The sequence below is a fragment of the Lepisma saccharinum genome, chromosome 14, assembly GCF_977018435.1.
Source record: "Lepisma saccharinum chromosome 14, izLepSacc3.1, whole genome shotgun sequence".
Lineage (NCBI taxonomy): Eukaryota > Metazoa > Arthropoda > Insecta > Zygentoma > Lepismatidae > Lepisma > Lepisma saccharinum.
In genome coordinates this window covers 64,480,873-64,503,548 of record NC_139242.1, presented here as the reverse complement: position 1 = coordinate 64,503,548, position 22,676 = coordinate 64,480,873, and the positions used below count along the sequence as shown (strand labels likewise).

General features: G+C 37.3%; 1 protein-coding gene across 2 annotated transcripts; it reads left to right on the top strand.

The window, feature by feature from the left end:
• The first annotated feature begins 91 nt into the window (after positions 1-91).
• On the top strand, positions 92-22,370 carry ND-B17.2 (NADH dehydrogenase (ubiquinone) B17.2 subunit). Of its 2 annotated transcripts, none has more exons than XM_083135016.1 (4): positions 92-245; positions 8,457-8,539; positions 15,460-15,575; positions 22,087-22,370. In XM_083135016.1, the coding sequence occupies exons 1-4, from the start codon at positions 154-156 to the stop codon at positions 22,216-22,218; spliced, it is 423 nt and encodes a 140-aa protein (XP_082991142.1). In that variant the 5' UTR covers positions 92-153; the 3' UTR covers positions 22,219-22,370. The 2 variants fall into 2 exon arrangements, with proteins under 2 accessions (XP_082991142.1, XP_082991143.1); XM_083135017.1 differs by lacking the exon at positions 92-245 and adding an exon at positions 5,308-5,440.
• The last annotated feature ends 306 nt before the right edge of the window (positions 22,371-22,676 follow it).

Below are 22,676 nucleotides of genomic sequence, written 5' to 3'. Positions count from 1 at the left end.
CTGCTCAATGCTCATTCTCGGCTAGAATCGACTACACTTTGTATTTACTGCTTTTTACCCTGTGCGATTAATAATTTGATACACTGTGATGTGTATCTCTGTGTGTGTGTGTTTTTGTATAAACTGTGGTGTGGTTATTCATGTTGAACAAAAATGTCGTACCTCGGTTTTGATAAAATACAGCGATTATTTGAAATCATTAGAACAAATGGTGGTTTGAGAAAATCTTTGTATCTACTTTATAGGTTAGTTATTTCTTTGCATTTATTGTGACGTTACTGTAGAGTTAGATGGATATGATATGAATAATCCTTTAAAAACCACTTTATTTGTAAAATTAAATAAATTGGCCATAATGTTTTGTCAGCCCGCAGCTAGAATTGATCTCCAGGGAGCAAGGGCTCAGAGGGGCTTTAAGAAGCAAGTTCATTTCGTACTACTTTACTAAACCGGAGACACCTATCAATGATTTATTTCGCAATTTTTTACATTGCTAACGTACTATTCTGCATTGCGGAACATTTATTTAGGTGAAATAATGAATTTCTAACGAAAATAATTTATATTTCATACATTAACGAGTACTTACTGTTGTTCCTTATTTCCCACAAACCATCCACGGGTAGCCCCAAAAACCATTGACATTAGCCCAAAAATTCACGAACGAACCATCACGGGGACGAGGTATGCCTACTAGGTTAGGTTAGGCCTGTTATGTTAGGTTCCATTAGCACTCCTTTCGTTCAATTTAGCATATACGGACAATACGAGAGCGTATTGTGCTCTCGTGCAGAAAGCAAATGGCGGCAGCAGCAATAGCGCGTCGGAAATGGATTTTCGTGGAAAACCACATGCATTCGCATTAAAACGGATCAAAACTACATTCCCGAACATCAACAACGCTACAGAAAATGTTTTGTGTAAGTACTTTCTCCTGTAAATTTGAAGAAATCTGTCTCCGGTATAGTAAAGTGTTACCGTTCATTTTTCAAGAGTTTAACAGTATAAAATGAAGATAAATTGTTTGTGTGAATTTGTAGGGCAGGTTGTTCATTAGGTTAATTCAGCACACATCATTTAGAAATATTGGTACTAATCTGATATTCCCCGGACAGATTTCTTCATTTTTAAAGAAGAAACATTAAAATTTCAGTAACCACCAAACGTCTCTATTTCCCTTATTTTCATATTTTTCACATTAATACTTACTTATTTTGCATTCCTAAGGATTCTTCAAGATGGCGTTTCGTTTTTTCGATGTAAATAATGTCAATTTTAGAAATATCGAGTATTTTTATATTGTTCGCTTTCACTTGCGTTACATGCGATATGGCGGAGAAATCTTGACTAGCGTTGTCCATGATCAGTGGTTATGCAGTGTTGCAACCTTCTTCATAGAAAAATACCTACTTTGCTGTTACTGATTTTGTATTTCTTTCCAGATTCGAAAAATGCACGAACCATGCACGGATAACCCCACAAACCATGCACGGCAAGGTTACGTTAGGTTGTGTTAGGTTAGGCAAACATAGTTAAATTTGTTTTTAAAATTAGAAAAATATTTTTTTTCAGGTTCGAAAACCCCACGAACCATGCACGGATAGCCCCACGAACCATGCACGGCAAGGTTAGGTTAGGCAAACATAGTTAAATTTGTTTTTAAAATTAGAATATTTTTTTTCGGGTTCGAAAACGCCACGAACCATTCTTAAATAGCCCCACGAACCATTCACGGATAGCCCCACGAATCATTCATAAATAGCCCCATGAACCATTCACGATATCCCCACGAACCATTCATGAATAGCCCCACGAACCGTGCACGACAAGGTTAGGTTAGGTAGGGTCATGTATAGGTTACAATAGTTAAATTTGTTTATAAGATTAGAAAAATATTTTTTCGGGTTCAAAAACCCCACGAACCATTCATAAATAGCCCCACGAACCATTCACGGATAGCCCCACGAACCATGCACAGCAAGTTTAGGTTAGGTAGGGTCACGTATAGGTTACAATAGTTAAATTTGTTTTTAAAATTAGAAATTTTTTTTTTCGGGTTCGAAAATCCCACGAACCATTCACGGATAGCTCCACAAACCATTCATAAATAGCCCCACGAACCATGCACTGCAAGGTTAGGTTAGGGAAACAGTTAAATTTGTTTTTAAAATTAGAATATTTTTTTTCGTGTTTGAAAACCCCACGAACCATTCATAAATAGACCCACGAACCATTCACGATATCCCCACGAACCATGCACGGCAAGGTTAGGTTAGGTAGGGTCACGTATATGTTACAATAGTTAAATTTGTTTTTAAGATTAGAAAAATATTTTTTCGGGTTCAAAAACTCCACGAACCATTCATAAATAGCCCCACGAACCATTCACGGATAGCCCAACGAACCATTCATAAATAGCCCCAGAAACCATTCACAGATAGCCCCACGAACCATTCACGGATAGTCCCACGAACCTTACATAAATAGCCCCACGAACCATTCATGAATAGCCCCACGAACCATGCACGGCAAGTTTAGGTTAGGTAGGGTCACGTATAGGATACAATAGTTGAATTTGTTTTTAAAATTAGAAAAATATTTTTTCGGGTTCGAAAACCCCTTGAACCATTCATAAATAGCCCCACGAACCATTCATAAATAGCCCCACGAACCATTCCAATTCCTTCAAAATTCCATGGTGAATTACAAATTGTACAGGATCTTCAACGCCGTGCAATTTCACCACACATCCTGTGCACTTCATGTTGTCGCAAGTTCGTAATGACAAATGATGAACAGTAACGCACGTTTATTTACGTTCTACAACTGTTACACAGTTACAAGACCGCGTATTTGGAAACACTGGCCGGTTGTGACGTCATGAAACGCTCGCAAATATTTGGTTCACGTAGTAGACGGACATCAAAGGAACAGCTTTCGTGCATCGAAGTGAAATTAATGTCGAAAATTACATGATTTTCCAGCAAAAAAAATTCAGCAAGGGAAAAACACACTTCCAAGACCTTCCTAAAGTATAAATAAACTAATTTCGGTAAGTACTTTCTCCTGTAAAATTAAAGAAATGCGTTTTGCGGATACGAAAATTTTACCAAAGAAACTACTTACGGTAATAAGTTCCTCTAGCATTTTCTAACATCTGGAAGGTGTTTGTGTGATGTAACGGATTTCTTCACATTTAAAAGATTGGGGTCTCATTTGGGGGCAGGTGACTCCGGCCAATTTCTAACATGCCTTTAACAAGGACTCTATAGATAAAGCCGGGGAGCCGGAGTGGAGGCGGGGCCACGTTAGCAGTTGGGGGCGGTAGGTCAATTACCCCAGGGGCGGAGCCCAAATTTGGTGGGAAATGTAGACTCAAAAATTTCAAACGAAAATATTTTTTTAGTTTAAATTGCCCACCGATTCTGGGATGGATAGCCCCAAAAACCATTCACGGAATGTTCCGCGAAGCAGATAGGTAAGTACAAATGTCAAAAAATGGCCAAACTATGAAGTTATAGGTGTCCGAAGGATAGTAAACTGTTACCAAGATCGATACCTTGTTCTTTGCCTGTTGATTTCTTCATGTTGGGAAAACGGCGTCTTCTGTGGAGCTATTGTTCTTATGGTAGGGTTACGTTATGTTAAGAAAACACAATTTATTTCATTTTTTTTCTCTATTTCGATACGTGACCGTCAATTATTACATGCAGATTCGTGATTAGGAGTTCACAATTAGTGAGTAGGCGAAATTTCATAGAAATTGGAGAGTGGTCCGGTATTGTAAACTCGTTCCGAAAATTGATTCACACTGCATGCACAAGTTCAGCCAGCAAGTAGAGCAAGTCTTCATGGGTCATTCTAATTTTATATGTAGTTTTTCAAAGGTATCAGGGGAAACCACTGATGATGGTGACCCTTCGTACCCCCTCGAGAAGCTTGAAAATTGAGTTTCAAAGATTGTTATTCATGCGAACGTTTCTCGTTGCTTTTGGCGTTTAGAGATATGTTGTAAGCGAATAATTAGTGATTTTATGAGGTATGATTTATGACATTACGCATGAGGAATGCCTACTTTGTTAGGTTTGGTTCTCGTAGCATAAGTACAGTTGAAGTGAACGTCGCAAGTGAAAAGTGTGGTACCAAACATTTTGTCACTTTGTTCTACAATATTTCAAATGTACGATTTCGGTATGATTTTGCAATACCTGAAAATGCCATAATTTCAATAATAATTCGAATACTCACTAATTATGGTGGCCTGATAACGTATCTGCAGTTAAGATTTGGTGCTCCCATGTAGAAATTGTAAAGAACGTGAAGAAGTTGTAAAATTACCTTATCAATTACGACGATGATTCTCGATACACAAAAAGCAATTGGGAATCATGTTTTCTGACAGTCAGTTTCGGTTGGGTAAATATTAATAATACAGTGGTATTTGTACATATTTCGCATACTCACTAATTTAGGGCACTTAATCACGATTCTGCGGTTAAAATTTGTCGCTCAAGTGCTATGAAATTGACATTTTTTGACGTCCTTGGTCGCAATTAGTATTGGACCCCTCGACCGATGCACGGGTAGCCCCACAAACCATTCACTGATAGCCCCATGAACCATGCATGGTTAGGCTGGTTAGGTTAGGGTAACATAGTTAAAATTTGGGGTCGTAGTAAAATTAGGAATACATATTTCGTTTTTTAAGTATTCGAAACACAAAATCTTGCGATAAACATTGGTTTTCTTGAGAAATCGAAGGTGTCAGTTGCGATCACCTACCTGCTTATTTTGCAAGTTCTCCACGTGAGCGCCATATTTTAATTGCAGATTCATGATAAGGAGCCCTAAATTATTGAGTATGCGAAATGAACGAAATTGGGGAAGTTTCCGGGGTAATGGTTCCAATTGTTTTATGATTTTTTTCAAATTCTCCTAGCAGAAAGACTAATTGTCATATAATTTTGGAAATAATTGTCACACGAAATTTGAACCTTCCGTAAAGTAATGGCACTGTTTGGATTCGAAAAAAAAGTTGTTTATGTTTAAAAAAAATACTTAAAATTACCTTACACAAGTATGCGTGCTTCCCATGTACAATATATTTTCGGTTGACAAGTGACTGTAAGTATCATAGACTAGTGGGAATTTCATGTAGAAGTAAATCGGAACCTTAGTGGAATGCATTTAGGGACTTTATTTTAATGCTAAGAGAACCAAACCTGACCTGCCTAACCTAACCACGAAAGCATATATTGAACAAAATATTAATCGCTAAAACTCAGCAGTATGTGTTAACAGATGTAAATCGAAATCAAACCATGTAAAAATTGCATCTGTTGCATGATGAAATCACAATAAAACAAAAGGATCTTGGGCTGTTTCCGGTATTGTAAAATCGCTCCACGATTTCTTCAATGCAGAGCCTGCATGAACATTTGTGAGTTGCCAAGAACAAGATGTGTGAAGTGTAGCAGACGTTACCTATTTTTAAAAATTTACACTTTTTTTTATTTTTTTATGGTGATAGTAATCACGTGTTATCCTTCAATATCTGCAGTTGATTTCTTGTGTGTATGACGAAAATTTCTTCAAATACGTGGTCCTGGATGCGAAGAATTGGACGTGTCCTGTTCACATTTCGAGGATAAATATCTTGCTTATTTGTGGTTTCGGGGCATTACAATCACTTTCAGGCACCTTAAATAATCGAAATGTGCAGATTGGAAAGAAAAAAGTTGGAATTTTCGAGGGCCTAAGATTGGTCACCAGCCGCAAACTACTTTTTTCAAATATTCATCAGTAATAAATATAAAGCTCATCTTTTGATGGAATGCCGATTCCAAAGACTTCTATGTATACAATATGTTAAACTGAAAGAGCTCACCTGATGATATAGCCTCCAAGGTCATTGTTACTGGTAAATAATCTATTTCTTTTCAGACAAGATCTAAACACTCTCAGAACATTTGTGCATGAGGTGTGTTTTGTTGAGATTGGTCAAAATTAGCAAAAATAACAAAAGTAAAAAGAAAATAAAGTGAGATGTGTGTTTTTTCTTTTGTAATACATCTGTGGTAAGGAGTCTTTTTATTGTCTTTTCTGTTTCTTTTATGTGAGGCTCTCAACAGTCTCCACCTGAATCTCAACATATTCAAACAGTACACTACTTCCTTGCCGAAATCTAGTACCTATTATCCTGATGCATGTACCTTAATGTTTCTGTGACAGCTTCTGTCATTTTTCCACTAGCTTCGAAATGAACATAATATGCTTGAAGCATTTTTTGGGCTTAATATTTCAAAAATAATTTTCATTAATGAAACAAAACCAAAACTGAGGTTTTCTAATGACTGCAAGTAACCCAATATTTGCTGCTATCCTGTCCTCATCTTAATTTCCATTTTGCACCAACTGCAGCACATGAGTTACCTCCCTGTAATTTCCAAATATTGTCCTAGTCACTTTTAAATGTCAATACCAACATTGTTCTAAAAGTCACGAAATGCACCTTCCTTCTTATAATGTGGCAACTTTTGCCATTTTTAGAAAAATGAGCAACATAGAACTCTGAAAAAACTGTTTAGTAGGAGAAATTTCATCTATACATTCAACCGTAATCACATGTAACTGATGGTTAAAGGATGGTGGATTGCAGATCCCCTTCTTTCCCACCAAGATAATCTTCTAATTACTTCTTGCTAATTAGAATTGGCTCATGAACAAGATGAACGAACGGCTGGCTGTTCGGGTTCTGGGAATTTGTGTTTCATCAAGTTATGAGCAAAATAATATCCACTGTTTACATTTCCACTCATCACTGCAAACAAATTTTACAAATTAGTTTTACCTAATGTCAGCTATGGCCCTGTATTTTGTCCTAAATTTCTGGAAAGAGTGAAGTTTGGTGTCAACTTCTTAAAGTTAGTGAAAATAATGTCTGCTAATGTTGTGTATCCTCGAGAATTATGTTGAATTTTTTTTACTGACCTGGTGAAGTTAACTTTTGAGCTATTTTCACCAGGTTTTAAACTGCGTATGTGCATGATCTATGGCCAGGCCTGCACATTCTTTAATTGCTGACAACTGGTGTGTATCATGTTAGGTCAGTGTGCATTTATTTTCATGCGGGTGGCAAGTACTTTTTTTTTCTGCACACCATGAAGTTGGAAAACACCACAAGCTGTTCCGGTATGGACTGCTGCTGCTAAGCTTTCATGTGATGTAGGTATTAATGGTTATTAGTTCTAAATGATTTCATTGTTAGGTTAGACAGGCCAGGTTTAGGGCTGTTAGCATTAAAATTACTTCCATAAACACTTCCAAGGCCCAATCATGTGATTACTGATCTTCAACACTTTGCTGTTCTCACCACTCAGGCCCGTAGCCAGGCACCTGGTGATAATAGTTGCAGCCCTTTTTTTAAATCAACAAAGTTAGATGTCTTACATAATGTAAAATTGGTTCTACGATGCAGAAACCAAATAATAGATATATTTGATCCCAGAGTATGGCGTGCATGAGTAAAAACCTGCCATTTTGGAATGTTTTCACCTCTTTTTATTAGTAGAAACTGTTTGTGTGCACACTCATAAACAGTGAAGGAACGCGTCAAAAATAACTATCAGTCCCAAACCTAACCTAATGATGTGAAACTATAGCTACTGTTGTGTGGAATGTCGTATTGGATGCTTATTTACTTGTGAAGCCTTCGGGCTTTCTGCTTCACAGTAAGGTAACAGACATACTTTATTTCACAATAACACATTTTCATGAGCTAAAAACAAATGAAAACATTCATAAACAACGTAATCTTCATAAACCATGCAAAATATTTCACTTTCTCGAAGGGGTTAAAGACCGTGTACCCATCTTTTGTCATTCTATTATCATATCCAAAAGTTTTGTAGAATTTCCTGACCAATTCCAAAGAGAGAGGGAGAAAGAATGAGACAAATTATGTCTTAAAGCTTTCCTGGCTACGAATGATTAAAAAAAAAAAAATTCAAATGGTCTTCAATTATTGCACACTGACAATGATAAAATTAAATTAATCAGAAAATATTGCAGATGTTGCTTCAGGGTTGAAAGCCAGTATAATCACCCATCCCAAAGACATCTTTCAGAACACTGGTATCTTTAGGTTAATCTAGAGGGGGCCATCCTAGCATTGACATTATGAAGTCATGAATAGTGCCACAGGAATAATTTACTACTTCACTATTATATATCAACAGATAAAAAAAACTCATCACATGTGTTTTGTCTGCCTGTTATATGTAGCAACTTTCAATAAATTGTCATTCGCTCATTAACCTGTCTGTGCATATAAATTGGAATTGAAGTTTTCTGATGATATTGGCCTTTAAATTCCTGAATTCTCATGTCAGAATATACTTAATATAAATGTATTTGTATAATATTTTCCACTTAATCCTTTGTTTTCCTCTTTCCAGAATGGATGATGTGAAATTAGGAACCCTTGTTGGAGAAGATAAATATGGAAACAAATATTATGAAAATAAAATGTATTTCTATGGTAAGTGTACAATGTACATTTTCACATGAAGAAAGTCTTGTTGAGTAATAATATAATATATATTTTTTTACTTACGTGAAATTTAAAAGATTTCGTAATTCCGCGTTGCACAATTTAATGGTTCAGTCCTATTAATTTCGAAGATCCACTATCTTCATTCACAAAAGGGTACGGCGTTTTCACGTAAGTAATTTTAAACCGCGTTTACCGCAACCACCATGATTATATTTTTTTGTTTTTAAGGTGATCATTATTCTTCTATCAACATTTCATTGTAGTTTCCCAGAATAAGCGTACAGTAACTAACAATGTATGATTGTGTGTATTTGTGTAAGTTTGAAAAATTCTGGGGAACTTGAATGTAACGTCACTAGGAGAATAAAAAACACTTTAAAAGTAAGAATTACTGTATCAATGAGAATTTTTGAGGACATCATACATGTGTTATATTAATAATAGATTTTTCTGTTGTACCATAGTTAAGTCAGGTTTATGGTTTAAAAGTTTGTGATTTTAGGTAATTTTTTCAAAACTAAGTACCAGAAATAAAAATTATTCATGTTCATTCTTCTTTAAAATATTATATAACAGGTAGTAGTATGTACTTCAACACCCCTTCCATTTAGATCCACCTTGCTGTGGCGAGGAAGCTCAGTAACGCATATAGTATTCATCCTAATGTCATTTTATGTGTTCAGCATATTCTTATTAAATGTGCTGATTTTACTTTCCTCAGGCAGAATTTTAATCTTCTGAACTGTTTATCATCCCTGTTGGGAGATGATGACAGTGTTTTAACAAATCGTCAGCTCATTACTGTTTTGTTGTATCTCCATTTTTCGTCAGAAAGTAGTTGATGATGTTTTCGTCCTTACAAAGTGTCAAGTGGTGTGAATTATCAGTATTAATAAAATGTTTGCACAGATCTTGTAGTGTATTGAAAATCGACATATGACAAACTTCAGTCAAATCTCCTGCAAAGTCAGTGCAGATGGACAAATGACAAAATAGTATTCAGCCAGTAAAATGCTTTTAGACAAGATTTGGTCTTTCACTGAAAGTTTTTAGTGTATTCTTACAATTTAAATTTGTGGTGTTTGTCTTGTGCAGCTTACAAGCTTGAACCTTTAACCTTTCTGAAAGAACTTTTTTAACCCTTAGGTAAGGATTTTGGATAAGGGGATATTTTCTTGTATACATTGAAAGGTGCGGCCGCGGTGGCTCAGTCGGTAACGCGTCTGACTACCATGCTAAAGGTCCCGGGTTCGATCCCCGGCCGGTTCAAATCCGGGAACTTTTCTAACGGTGGAAGTGGCTCCGGCGCCTACCCAGCGTCGAATAACATGGGTACCTGGAGGAAACCCTGGGGGGTAAAGGCGGTCAGGGGCGTGATGCTGATCACATCACCCCCACTCACGACCGGATCGAGAAAGTGTGGGGCGTTACCCTCACACCCCCTATACGCCTTCATGGCGTGGTGCTATGCACAGGGGAACACTTTACCTTCACTTTATACATTGAAAGGTGCAAAATGGCCATTGTGCCAAAGCATCCAACAATTTTACAGCGAATTGAAACACATCAGTTGCTGCAACAGCTCTAATTCCACCGTTGACTTTGCCTGAATAGATCATGTGTCTTTTTCGAGTACTTCCTTTATTCATTGATACCCTGTCTCACGTCACATTACTCAACCCATGCCAAAACTACATTGAGAGTTTGCAATCAGTATCTCAATTGTATGCTATTATTGCTTGCTTTTCTTGTTTGTAATTTGTCATGGGTTTCACAACTCATAACAAACTGAAAAAAGAACAAGGTTTTCCCAGAATCTTACCCCATGAGGGTTCCACTTGCAACCATCACCCATATTTTGCCACTGGATGTGCCCAGTTGACATACTGAGTTGTAATTAATGCAGATGAACTGTAATAATATATGTTGTTTTAACCTTTATGTGCCGGATAGCCGATTTATACCCTCACTGCCTGATAGTTGATTGACCAGCCTGCACCCTGCAATTAACATGCCATTTCCCCAAAATCTAAAGATGGTATTTTAGTTCAGTCCTTTTTGTTACTTTATATACATATCAGGGTCTGACATACTCAAATTGCAAAATAAAATGTTACTTGTTAGTATTTAAAAGAAGCACTTTTACAAGGGTCGTTCAAGGTTGACCGGGACTTTTATTTCTGCAGAAGAAACACCAAACTATGTCAGTTTTTCAAAGTATTCTCCGTGCGCGCCGAGGCACCATTGCCATCGTTCTGGCAGCTCCCGAATTCCTTTGGGGTAGAAAGAACTTGGTTGTTGTCATAGCCACTGGAGGACATCGCTCTGCAGTGCTTCGTCTGTCGTGAATTTCTTCCCTCCCAGATGGTCTTTAAGGGGTGCAAACAAATGATAATCAGTGGGGGCTAAATCCGGACTGTAGGGGGATGGGGAAGAACTTCCCAGCGCATGTCGGCCAGAGTTGTTGTTGTCACATTGGCCGTGTGAGGGTGGGCATTGTCATGGAGAAGAATGACATTTCCAGACAACATCCCAGGTCTTTTCTTGCGAATGGACTTTCGTACAGCACCACTCAACAATGTGGAGTAATACTGGGCATTAATCGTGCTCCCTTTGTCCAGAAAATCCACATGGATTCACCCTTCATGTCCCAGAAGACACTTGCCATGATCTTTCCAGCGGACGGCTGCGTTTTGCTTTTCTTGGGGGGTGGGGAACCTTTATGCCGCCACTCCATGCTGCCTCTTTTGGTCTCTGGGGTTGAATTGTGCAACCATGTTTCATCACACGTGATGATGGATTGCAACAATTCATCACCTTCTGCTCGAAACCGATTCAGAAGCTGTTCACAGACCGTCCTGCGTGTCCACTTCTGATCGAATGTCTGCTGGCGGGGAAACCCACCTTGCACAGATTTTGCGGAAGCATAAGTGGTCGTGAATGATTGTCTCAACACTCCCGACACTGATATTCACCTCGGCAGCAATATCCCGCACTGTTACTCGCCGGTTCTCAAGAATCATTTGCTCAACACGTGCGATATTCACTGGTGTGACTGCAGTCGTGCGAATGTGTCCATGCGCTTCATTTGTCACCAGCTCCCGTCCTTCGCGAAACTGCTCACACCATTCATACACTCTTGTCCGCGACATCGTTTGTTCACCATACTGTGCTTGCAATTGTCTTAAAATCTCAGCTGGTTTCACTTTCTCCTTCACGAGAAATTTGATTACACACCGCTGCTCCACAGCCACAGACACACTGCTTGCCGCCATGTTCGCTGCAACTGCTGCGTATGCGCGAAATATGTCATGCCGGGGCTCTAGTTACTCGCGAAGAAATACATTACGTCACCCGCACGTTTCATCATGATCCGGCTATTCATCGATTTTTTACGTACGAAAATCCCGGTCAACCTTGAACGACCCTTGTAATTAAGTTGTTTTTTTCCAAGAAAATATATTCATTGTTGTTAAAAATGTAAAATATGAATTTGTAAATACTTTCCAACAAATCTTTTTTCTCTGATATGTTTTACTTATATATATAATAATGATATAATGGAAAACAAATGTTTGCATCTTTCTCGTTGCTTTTCAAATATACAAGGGTTGGATAAAAAGTTATGGCAACACTGGTATAATTGGTACTTGACTGTATTGGCAGAGGAGCACGTGTTACATTCCTTCAAAGTAATCGCCCCTCATCTCTACGACCTTCTGTCACACGTATGGAAGGCATCATACACCGTCAGCTCGTCCATCTCTGTCGATGTCCTGCAGTGACCGCCCTATAGCATGTATGATGGCTTCGAGCGTGTCGTAGTGCTTCCCTCCCAGTGGTTACTTCATTTTGACAAAACGGTCGTAATCACACGGTCTCATACCGGTGAATACGGCGGATGTTCCAGTACCTCCCACTACCAGTTATGCAGGAGCGCCGTCACATTGTTTGCAGTGTGACACCTTGCATTGTCAAGCAGGATGATGGGACACCGTGCCGTCGCTTCCTTCTTAATGCGAGACGGAGGTGGTGTTGCAAGAAGGTGCAGAAGTAGGCTGCGTTGACCGTCTGCCTGAGAGACGTTGTTCTTCTTGCCTAAACATATTGTTAGGGCGCTTGCACTCTCGTCCTCTGCTTCAGAGAACTGCTGTTTTTGACTGAATAACATACAATCGCTCCCACTCACTATACTTCCTCGTCTGACATTCCTTTATCAGCCACGAAATGCTTGTGGCGCTGTGACTCACCCCTTTCACGGGACAGCAGTGTTGCCATTACTTTTTATCCAACCCTTGTATTTCCTTGTGTAAACATTGCACTTGAATTTTTTTATTGGAACTTTTCTAAATATTAACTACACCACCTGAAAATACATTGATCTGTATTAATTTCATTTCTCATGAGAGGCTTCTCGATTAATTTTCTACATCATGGTGCATTTGAAGAGCACGTGCCTGAAAAATTCCCATCCATTGAAGCTTACAGGCAGCATTTTTTACTGTACGTGCTTTATTATTAAACTTTTGTCAATTCTAGATACACATACATACTTCGAGACCTTACTTTTATTTCTCAATTGTTGCGTAGAATAACTCACGAAGTTATCTCTTTATGTACAGTTTATTTACACTTCTACCCTTTGCCGTATACACTAGGGATGTGCCGAAGCCGATTACAGATGTATGAAAATCGGCCGAAATTGACACATCGGCATCGGAATCGGCAAAAATCCGATATTTAAACCGGTACAGATTATACTAGAGTTTTTACCTTCTAATAAGTTTTATATTCTAGGTTTGTAAGATTTATTAAAAATTTAGTTATGATTCGTCATTATTGTAGAGTTTTTGTAATAAAATTATTGCAAAGTCATTCAGAGGATCAATCTAACTATAAATCGGAAATAAAACAGTACATTGCTGAACCAGGATCTGCTGTTGTATTGGAAATTCAAAAATGAATATTCAAACCTGAAGCAAATCCAAAGAAAATACTTTGGAATACCTACTGCATCAGTATTCAGTGATTGTGTGTTCAGTGTTGCTGAACAGATTTGAGATAAGAGAAGAAGTAGGTTACTTCCTGAAGTGTTTCTGAAGTTGAATCTGGCAGAACAGGAATTCATTTTGCATTTCAAAGAACTGCTTGTGTACTAATGTTTAATAATCTCTTGAGAATCCATGTTCTTCTTAAAGGTTCACATAACATTTTGTAGATGCTAATGTACGTACATTCGCACTCTTGAGAATATATATGTATATACATATGATATGCAATAGAAATGTACATAGCAAATTTATTTTTGTCATGCTGAAAATAACATTCCATTTCTGTTTAATAATCTTATGTATCGGAATCGGTTAAATATCGGCATCGGTATCGGTTCCAAAAATTATCGGTGAGTACATCGGCATCGGTAAATTTCCAGCTTCGTCATATCCCTAGTATATACATACAGATCCAATATCAACTGCTCTCGGTTGCCTTTTGCCCCAAAACACAGAGAATTGCACTTCTCAGGACTTCACTCTGCGAGCGCACCATTTACCATAGCGCTAACCTGCTCTCGCCGTTTATCACGCAAGAGTCCCTATGCCATCCTCTTATCAGTGCAGTACATCTTATTTGAGCTACGAGCACACTATTTAGCATAGTGCTAACCCACCCCGGTGTTTATCATGCAGAGGTCCCTAAACATACGGCGCTCACTCTGTGTGTATTTCTATGCATCCATAAAAACTGCCTTACTCCATCGGGCCTTGTATCGAAGTATCTGCGAGCCGGCAACTGCCTGCGTATCTGAGAACCTGGGATTATGAGATTTGAGAGAGCGTAACAAGTCTGAACCCGGTATTTATACCTCCGACAAACGACCTGCCTCCAAACCGCAGGGGCATGGTCCAATTGTTAATTTCAAACAAGGAAGCCATTGAGGAAACCCAACCGTTGCCTTCCCGAACTACCGGGCAAAAAGCAACATAGGCCAGAGCATTTACAAAGAAAGAAATTCGTACATATATACTTTCCAATTTCCTGCTGTGTGCGTAAAAACCACACAGCTCAATCCAGCAATTGCTTATTCCCCATGCTTTTTATTTTTTGAAAAATGTGTATGTGAGAGTGGCGTGTTTTGGAAATGTGCTCTTTTGAGCTCCCCTGGAAATTTCTAGACATAATTACCCATAGGGTCAGTGCTACAACAAATATTTTCGAACTGTGTGCAGTAGCATTGATTGACACACTGCTTTTCTTTTAGGATCATTATGCATTTGTATTATTTTCCGTCAAGTCGTGTATAATGATTTTTAATGTAACTAAGCATGATTGTAGGAACATAATAGTGTTATGTACTATTTTTTTCATTCACATCAGTTTATCGTGGTGGCCACAGTGAGCTGCCAAAGATGAATTTTTAAGTAAAGTTTTAATTTTCTTCTTTTTTATCTATCATTATTGGGAGGAAAATATAAAAAAAATAATTTCCCATACGATGCTTGTCATTCAGAAATAAATACAGTATCACATCTGTCTACAATAAATAGTTCTCCTATGTGCCTCCACCAGGTTCATTGTCTGTTGTACACCAAGGTTAATTATCAACTGACTTGAATTAGTTCTGTTGTGCTAAGGACCTTGCTCTCCTTTTAGAAGAAGGATATACCCATTACCATTTTTAATACATAAACTATCATATCATAGTTCCATTTCAAAGATTTTTTTGTAACTATATGGTTATTTTCAACATATTTTTTATGAGAGATATTAATGAGAGTACCTAGTGGAAGTTATGCAAACAAAATTAATTTTGTCATAGTATAAAAATTGTTGTTTAGAATTAGCAGTAGAACAGGTGAATATGGAAAAAAATTGTTAACTGTTTTTTTAAATATTTTTTTATACAGGCCGTAACCGATGGGTGCAGTACAATGAGGCTGTTCATTTGGAATATGACGGAAGCCAGGTTCCGGCAGAGTGGTTTGGTTGGTTGCATTACAAGACAGATCTCCCTCCCATCCAGGTACATTGTTGATGTATATACATGATGTACAGATGTTTATCCAGAATTTTCCACCTCAGGAGTAGGTCATTTATAGGGTGTTTATTTGGTGCAGTGGCAAAGATATAATGCAATAATATTAAAATATTATTTAATGCACTTAATGCGTTGCCTTATATAGTTTCCACACTTGATTTCGTGAAAATGTACAGTGGGATCCATGAGTATTATCATGCAAATTGCCCATCACTATGTTCGTGCACTTTATTTGACCCAATAACAGGGTGACTAGCAACCGGGAAAATTGGGAAAGCTGGGAATTGTCAAGGAATTTAAAAAATCTGCAATACTCAGGGAAAAGTCAGGGAATTTAATGAGAATTCAGGGAATTTTAATTTCTGCATGAATTAAGATTTTTAAATTATTTCAAACTTATCGAAAGTCGTGTGAATTCTTGCCCGACCCTGTGGCCGAGTGGTTAGCACATCGCGCTGCGACGCCAAGGGTCCCGGGTTCGAATCCCGGTCGGTCTTGGTTGTTTGTGAATGTCCATTCATCAATTTCATCATTTCATCACTCATCCCCATCTTCGCAAATTAGCCAAGAGGCACAAAACGCGAAGTAAAATAAACTAAATCAAATCAAATGACGCAGAAAAAATCAGTTTTTCAAGTCAACTGGCTGCAGGAGCCTTGTTTTTCATCACGGCTAGAAAAAGTGACAAATGATTTACATTCAGCCAAGTGTAACTTGTGCTGCAAGATTTTTACTTTAAGCAATGTGGGTCGTCATGCTTTGTCGAGCCATATGCAAAGCGTTAAGCACAAAAAATGTCGACGAGTTTAAGTATAAGTGCCTCGATTAAAGTTTTTGTGAGTGCAAGTGCGAGATGTAAACAGGAAAATATTCCCTGTCCAAGTGAAGAACTCAATTCATCGAAGAAGGATAAGACCTTTAAACCTGCTTCATCCAGTTCCTTTTCCGAGAGTGAAAATACACAAAGTTCCGATAATGTGCTACAACCACGGGGACTAAAGGCATTCCTGTTGAATGACAGTTTAACTAAAGCTGAAATATTGTGGTGCATTCAGACTGCAATGTCACACAGTTCTCTGGGAACTGCAGGACGAAATGTAAATTTGTTCAGTGTCATGTTTCCCGATAGTGATATCACGAAAGAAATGCAGCCGCAGAAAGATAAGATGGTTATACCATTGCTTTTGGTATGGCACCTTTTTTTAAAAAAGGATCTACTTGAGGAACTTTCGAAGTGTGAATCGTTGGTCATTGGATTTGACGAATCCCTAAACAAAGTAGCCCAGCGGCAACAAATGGATGTAAATGTTATGTTCTGGGACAACGATTGTGGGGAAGTAAAGACACGATATTTGACGTCAGTGTTCCTGGGTTGTTCAAGGTCAAGTGACATATTAGAGGCATTTCAGAAGTCAATAAAAGATATTAAGTGCAATAAAATTTTGCAGATTAAATGCATGGGCCGAATGTGAATTTTAAATTTCTTCGGGAACTGATGGCAACAGGATGGACCATAGTATCCTTTTTGCGAGCCCTGCATAATTTACTAAAGGATTCCCCTGCATGCAGAGCACACTATTCATCAATTACTAAGACTTCACTATTTCCTATGAAGTTCTGTGCTATTCGTTGGTTGGAGAACACGAATGTTGCTCAGCGTGCACTGGATATGCTACCCCATGTGACTCTCTTTGTTGCCGAAGTGAGCAAAACCAAAGAGATCTCATCAAATAGTTTTAAGGTAGTGGAAGACCACATCGAAGATTCCCTTCTTCCAGCAAAATTATAGTTTTTTAAAACCCTGGCAAATGACATTGCCACCATTTCTCTATTCAAGTTTCAGCAACATTGTAAGAACACAAATGGATCGAGTTGTGAGACCATCTTTCCTGCACAAAACTTCTTCAGTTAAAAGTCTTGTTTTAAGTAATGACAACCTAATGCACCCAAAGGATGTAAAACTTGGAATTGCAGTGAAAAGTGCATTAAGAAACACAAAGAAGCTATCTGATTTAACTATACTGCAATTCAAAACTGATTCCCAGAAGGCCATAGCGAAATTCATCAAAATAATCCAAGAAAGATCTCCATTGCAATACAGTCTGACCAGATATCTTTCCTGTTTGATCCCAGTGTTGTAACTAATCTCAGTGTTGCATCCAAAAGGAAGGAGAATCTTCTTACAATTTTATTGGGAGCTAAGTGGATGTCAAGCAAAAATGTAGATGCAACATTGAGAGAGTACAAATCTGTATGCAGTAAGAGTGAAGTACAGTCAAAGTGTAAAAACTTCACAAGGGAAGCAAGGCTGGACCACTTTTGGAGAGGAATCTTTTCCCACAATGATGCAACAAATGTATTGGAAGTATTAAAGCTTGTTTGCACATTATCCCATGGTAATGCAAATGTTGAGCGTGGGTTTTCTGTTAACGCAGTGTAACTGATTATGAAGGAGGATCTACTCGTATCATTGAGATCTGTGTATGACCGCATTTGTTCAATTGGTGGCATACAAAATTTAGAAATAACAAACCCCTTATTCTATCAGCCAGAAATGCACATGGGCTATACGAGGATGCAATGGAAGAAAATAAGAAGCAGCTGGATGCAGTGAGAACTGAGGCAGCCAGGAAGAAAGAGAATGACAAGAAAGTGAAGAAGCTGGAGGCAAGAAGGGCCCGCTTACTTGAAGAAGCAGGGAAGGAGGCTGAGGTCCTTGCTGAAGAAATTCAGAAACTTAAGAAGTGAGAAAGGTGCTGCTGTGCTATGTGTCCATAATGTAAATATGTTTAGACTGCTTATTTGTAAATAGTGAAGAATTGTGTATTGATGATAGCCTAGAGTGAATGAGTGCAACTATGTAATCCCTGAACTTGATAATTTCAGCTTTAGGTAAGCATTATTTTATTCATAATTGGGAAAAGAGAGACGTGGTAGTATATAAATACGGAGAAACTAGTACTCACTTTTATCCGCGAAGCTGTTTTTTCTTCTTTTTCGATTAATTTCAGTGGCCACTGCCACCATCCTCGTTGGAACTTGCTGCGCTGTTTTAGTTAATCACATGTGAATACATTCATCTTCCAGGGTAGTCAGGGAAAATTTCTTGTCAACAGGGAAAAGTCAGAGAATTTTACTCAGGGCTTTGCTAGACACCCTGAATAAGATCCTTCAAGAATTAAAGGAAAACTCAAGACAAGCTGTTGACAACTTCTGTACCAGCATACATAAAAATACATAGGATGTAAGAGAAAAATTAATGAAATAGTCATGGACAATTTGCCAAGCAATACTAGTGAATCCCACTGTATAACCATACACTCCCTCAGCAGCTCACTGTCAAACACCAGCCATTCTGCTTTTGTCCACCGTGCAGGAAACCAATGCACCAGATGCATGACATAGCAAAGGTTTAAATCTGGGTGGCAATACAGTCAAGAACTCTTCTTGAGCATCGACATGCGTGGTCTGCCTGATTTGGGTTTATCATCCACAGACCCAGTTTCCCAAAATTTGGCAAGCACCTTACCGACGGTACCATGGTGGATAGGGACCCTATGTGGGTGATGGCGGTTGAAATCATCACCGTCGTTCTTCGCTCGCCTGAGATCACCATGATCTCAATGTATTCTGCCTGCATAAAAGCCATGTTGTGTTATGTCACCTGCAATGATAATGCAAACAAAGAAACATTAAAAACTTCGTCACGATTGGTGCTAGAGCAACAATAAGTATACCATTGAACTCTTGAGAAAATTTCCTATTCAATTGAGGTGTCACAAGCTATGGTTTCCATTTAAGATTTCAAAGTTGAATTGAAGATGGCGGTCGTCATCATATGCCCTTCAACATTTCCCCTCATCCCTATAACAAACTGTGTGTTAGATTTGCAGAATAGTACATCATTCAACTTTTATTCAAGTTATTTTCTTGTAGTTTACAGTTATTACAAGCATAAGAAAACAGTTTTTTGTTGTGACGTTTCAGGAGAACACATGCTCCCTTCATCAGACATTTATTTATATTTTGACTAAAGATACAGTTATAACAATGGTTAGCAATTTTTTACACAAAAGAAAAAATCCTTTATATAATGGATGTTGTCAATGTTACATTGTTGTAATATAGCAACCTAACTGTGAAAAGAAGCATGTCTGTTTTATTTTTATTTCAGATAAAAATTTTTGATCACATTATTTCTTATTTAAAATTATGAATCCCAAATATCATCAGGTAATTCAAAGTCATCATTGTTTTCACAAAATTTCTTGATGTTTTCTGTTACATTAAATTTTAAAGATGGTGGCTTACTCCATTTGTGAAAAAGAAAGCTCCATACTGGATCTATGTTACCATTTTCATTATTTAATTTATTCCAGTGTTCTGCAATGAACGAAGCTTCCCAGACATTCAACTCTATGTTTCCCGTCAATCTTTTTAAAACCCTTCTCTTTTTAATCAAATGTTTCTCTTCGATGATGTGAGCTGACAAACCTGTTCTTGGGTTTAGATTTATAATGTCCAAATCATGTTCATGTCATTTTATTGCCATTTTCCTTGCTGTTTGTCCTACATAATGCTTTGAACATGAACAACTTATATTATATATTCCTGTGGTTTCCACATCTGGTGGAGAGTTTCTTATTTTGAATTCATTAAATGTACATTCTAAACTTCTTGGTGATCGAAAAACAATTTTGAAATTAAATCTTCTAAAAAATTTTGCAATTTTGTGAGAATCCCTTGTGGAATGGAATGCACACAAATTTATCTGTATTTCTCTTTTCCTTTAGTTTTCTTGTGACTTGTTTTTTGATTTGGTTTATTCTGTTGGTGTGAAAGCCATTTTCTTTTGCTATATTAAAAAGCCTTTCTTCTTCATTTTTGATATCCTTATTATTAGAACATAGTCTTTGTGCTCTCGGAAAGAAAATTGAAAATATATTATCCATTGTTATACGAGAATGTTCTGAATTGGCATGGATGTATTTTTTATTCGAGTGTCTCCATACTTTTGGATCACCCTGTAATAGCAGATAAAATGGTTTAATATGATTTCAACACAACTATTCATGAGCAGGAGCACCAGGTGAAAGGTCCCCAGTTAAAACCCCAGTGGTATTTTTTGCAACAGTAGAATACAAATTAATGTAACTGTGAAATATGTATTACATATTCGAGGACAAATATTTTAATTTTTTAATGAAAATTACAAATAGTTTTGAAACTGCTCAGTTCCAAACTACTTTAATGAAGGTGTAAGGTCATGAAATCTGATATAAATACAACAACGGCAAGTGTGTAACTGGAAGTTGGTGATTTTTATGAAATTGGATGTTATTTCCTTTAATGTATCATGGGTTTAGTGTTGTAGAGATACTATAAAATCTTTCCTCAAACCCATGCACAGATGCAAACGTGTTTAATACAGGCTGTCCAAAATGTTAACAAACTTGTTTGAAAATGTGTAGCTTTGTATGTGGATAATGTACTGTGCAGTAGGAATATTACTGATCAATATCACCCTGGATAACCTCACAGAGTGTTGTGCTGTTTTGAAGTCCTGCATCCAGGATTCCAGAATAATTCTAATAGTAATATTTATTTACACATTGATATAAAAATTAAACACATTTTTTTATGTATGCAAGAACATTGAAAATATGACCATACGGGAATGATCTCGAAACAATCTGTAGTTAAATATATACAGACCAACATAGCATGTACTTTCATGTGATCTGAAAGCAAGCTGCTTCTAAGAACACTTGCTTCCACCTGTTAAATATAGAATAAAATCCTAACAATTAGTAGTTCTATATTATAAGTAATTGAAGTGTTTTACAAATTTATGTAAAACCATTGAATAAGAAAACAATCACCTACAAAATTCTTGAATTAGATATTCAAAAACTTATTTGTCACAGTGCAGGTTCAAAAACACAAATTTTGGAACTTGCATCGGCAAGAGGAAAGAAAGAAGAAGAAGAGAAAGTACTTGTTTGCAGTGGATTTGAACACACATCGTTCAGGTTATAAATCCGTAACACTAAGCACTCACTTGCAGATTATAATTTATACAATAATGTTTACAAGTCTTTGAGTGTTTCATCAGTGGTGAAGGGAATTTTTTTTCTTGCTGTTTCACTTTCAAATGGCTTGATTTTAATACTGCTACAATTTTTTACTTCCTGTTGCCTACGGAAATCTTTCTGATACACATTTTTAGACATTATCCTCAGAAAGGCAACATATTACTCTCCAAGAACTTGAAGTGGGAATGGCAATCTTGAAAATTTTCATATTTGAAGTTTCGCTTACAGTGCCATCATCATCAGAGCAATTACTTTCTGGACTCATAATATCACACTCTCATGTAGGACAGTGTAGACTTGAAGGTAATGATAATTCAAGTAACTGACAATACCAATATTGCATTGCTGAAGAAACCCCAACCTTAAAATATGAAAAATAATAATATCTTATACTTTTTCAGGACCCATCCAGAGTGAATTACAAGTGGATGCAAGATCACACAGAAAATCTATCAGGTACATCTGGAGCATTCATGCCATACAGCACAACAAGACCAAAAATTGAACCGTGGATTCCTCCAAAAAAAAAGTGAAGTCCTATAGTTTACATGAAGTAGAAATATGGTAATTGTGTGTGATAATTCGTTAATAGGTTACAAAACTGGGAAGTGCCAATACTCAAGTTTTGACACATGTAAATAATGTACAGTGAGGAAGCTATAGGTAATCTAATAAATAAATTGAAACCTTCTAGTGTGCAGAATTATTTTTAATGTTAACATTTGTCTTTATAATGCCTTATCTATTTTCCAGGACCAGGATCCCCATGATTTTGAAGCTTTTGTTGCTGCACAGTGCCTTATTTTGGTTAATCAAAATGATTGGAATGATCATTATTACATGAAACAGAAAGGAATGAAATAATAAGATTCACTCATGCTTCAGGTATGACTTGAAGTAATGCAGAATCATTACCTGATGTTTTTAGGTATATTATGTATTTAAGTTAATAAGACAGACTAGATGTAAAATTAATGAGTAATGGATTTGT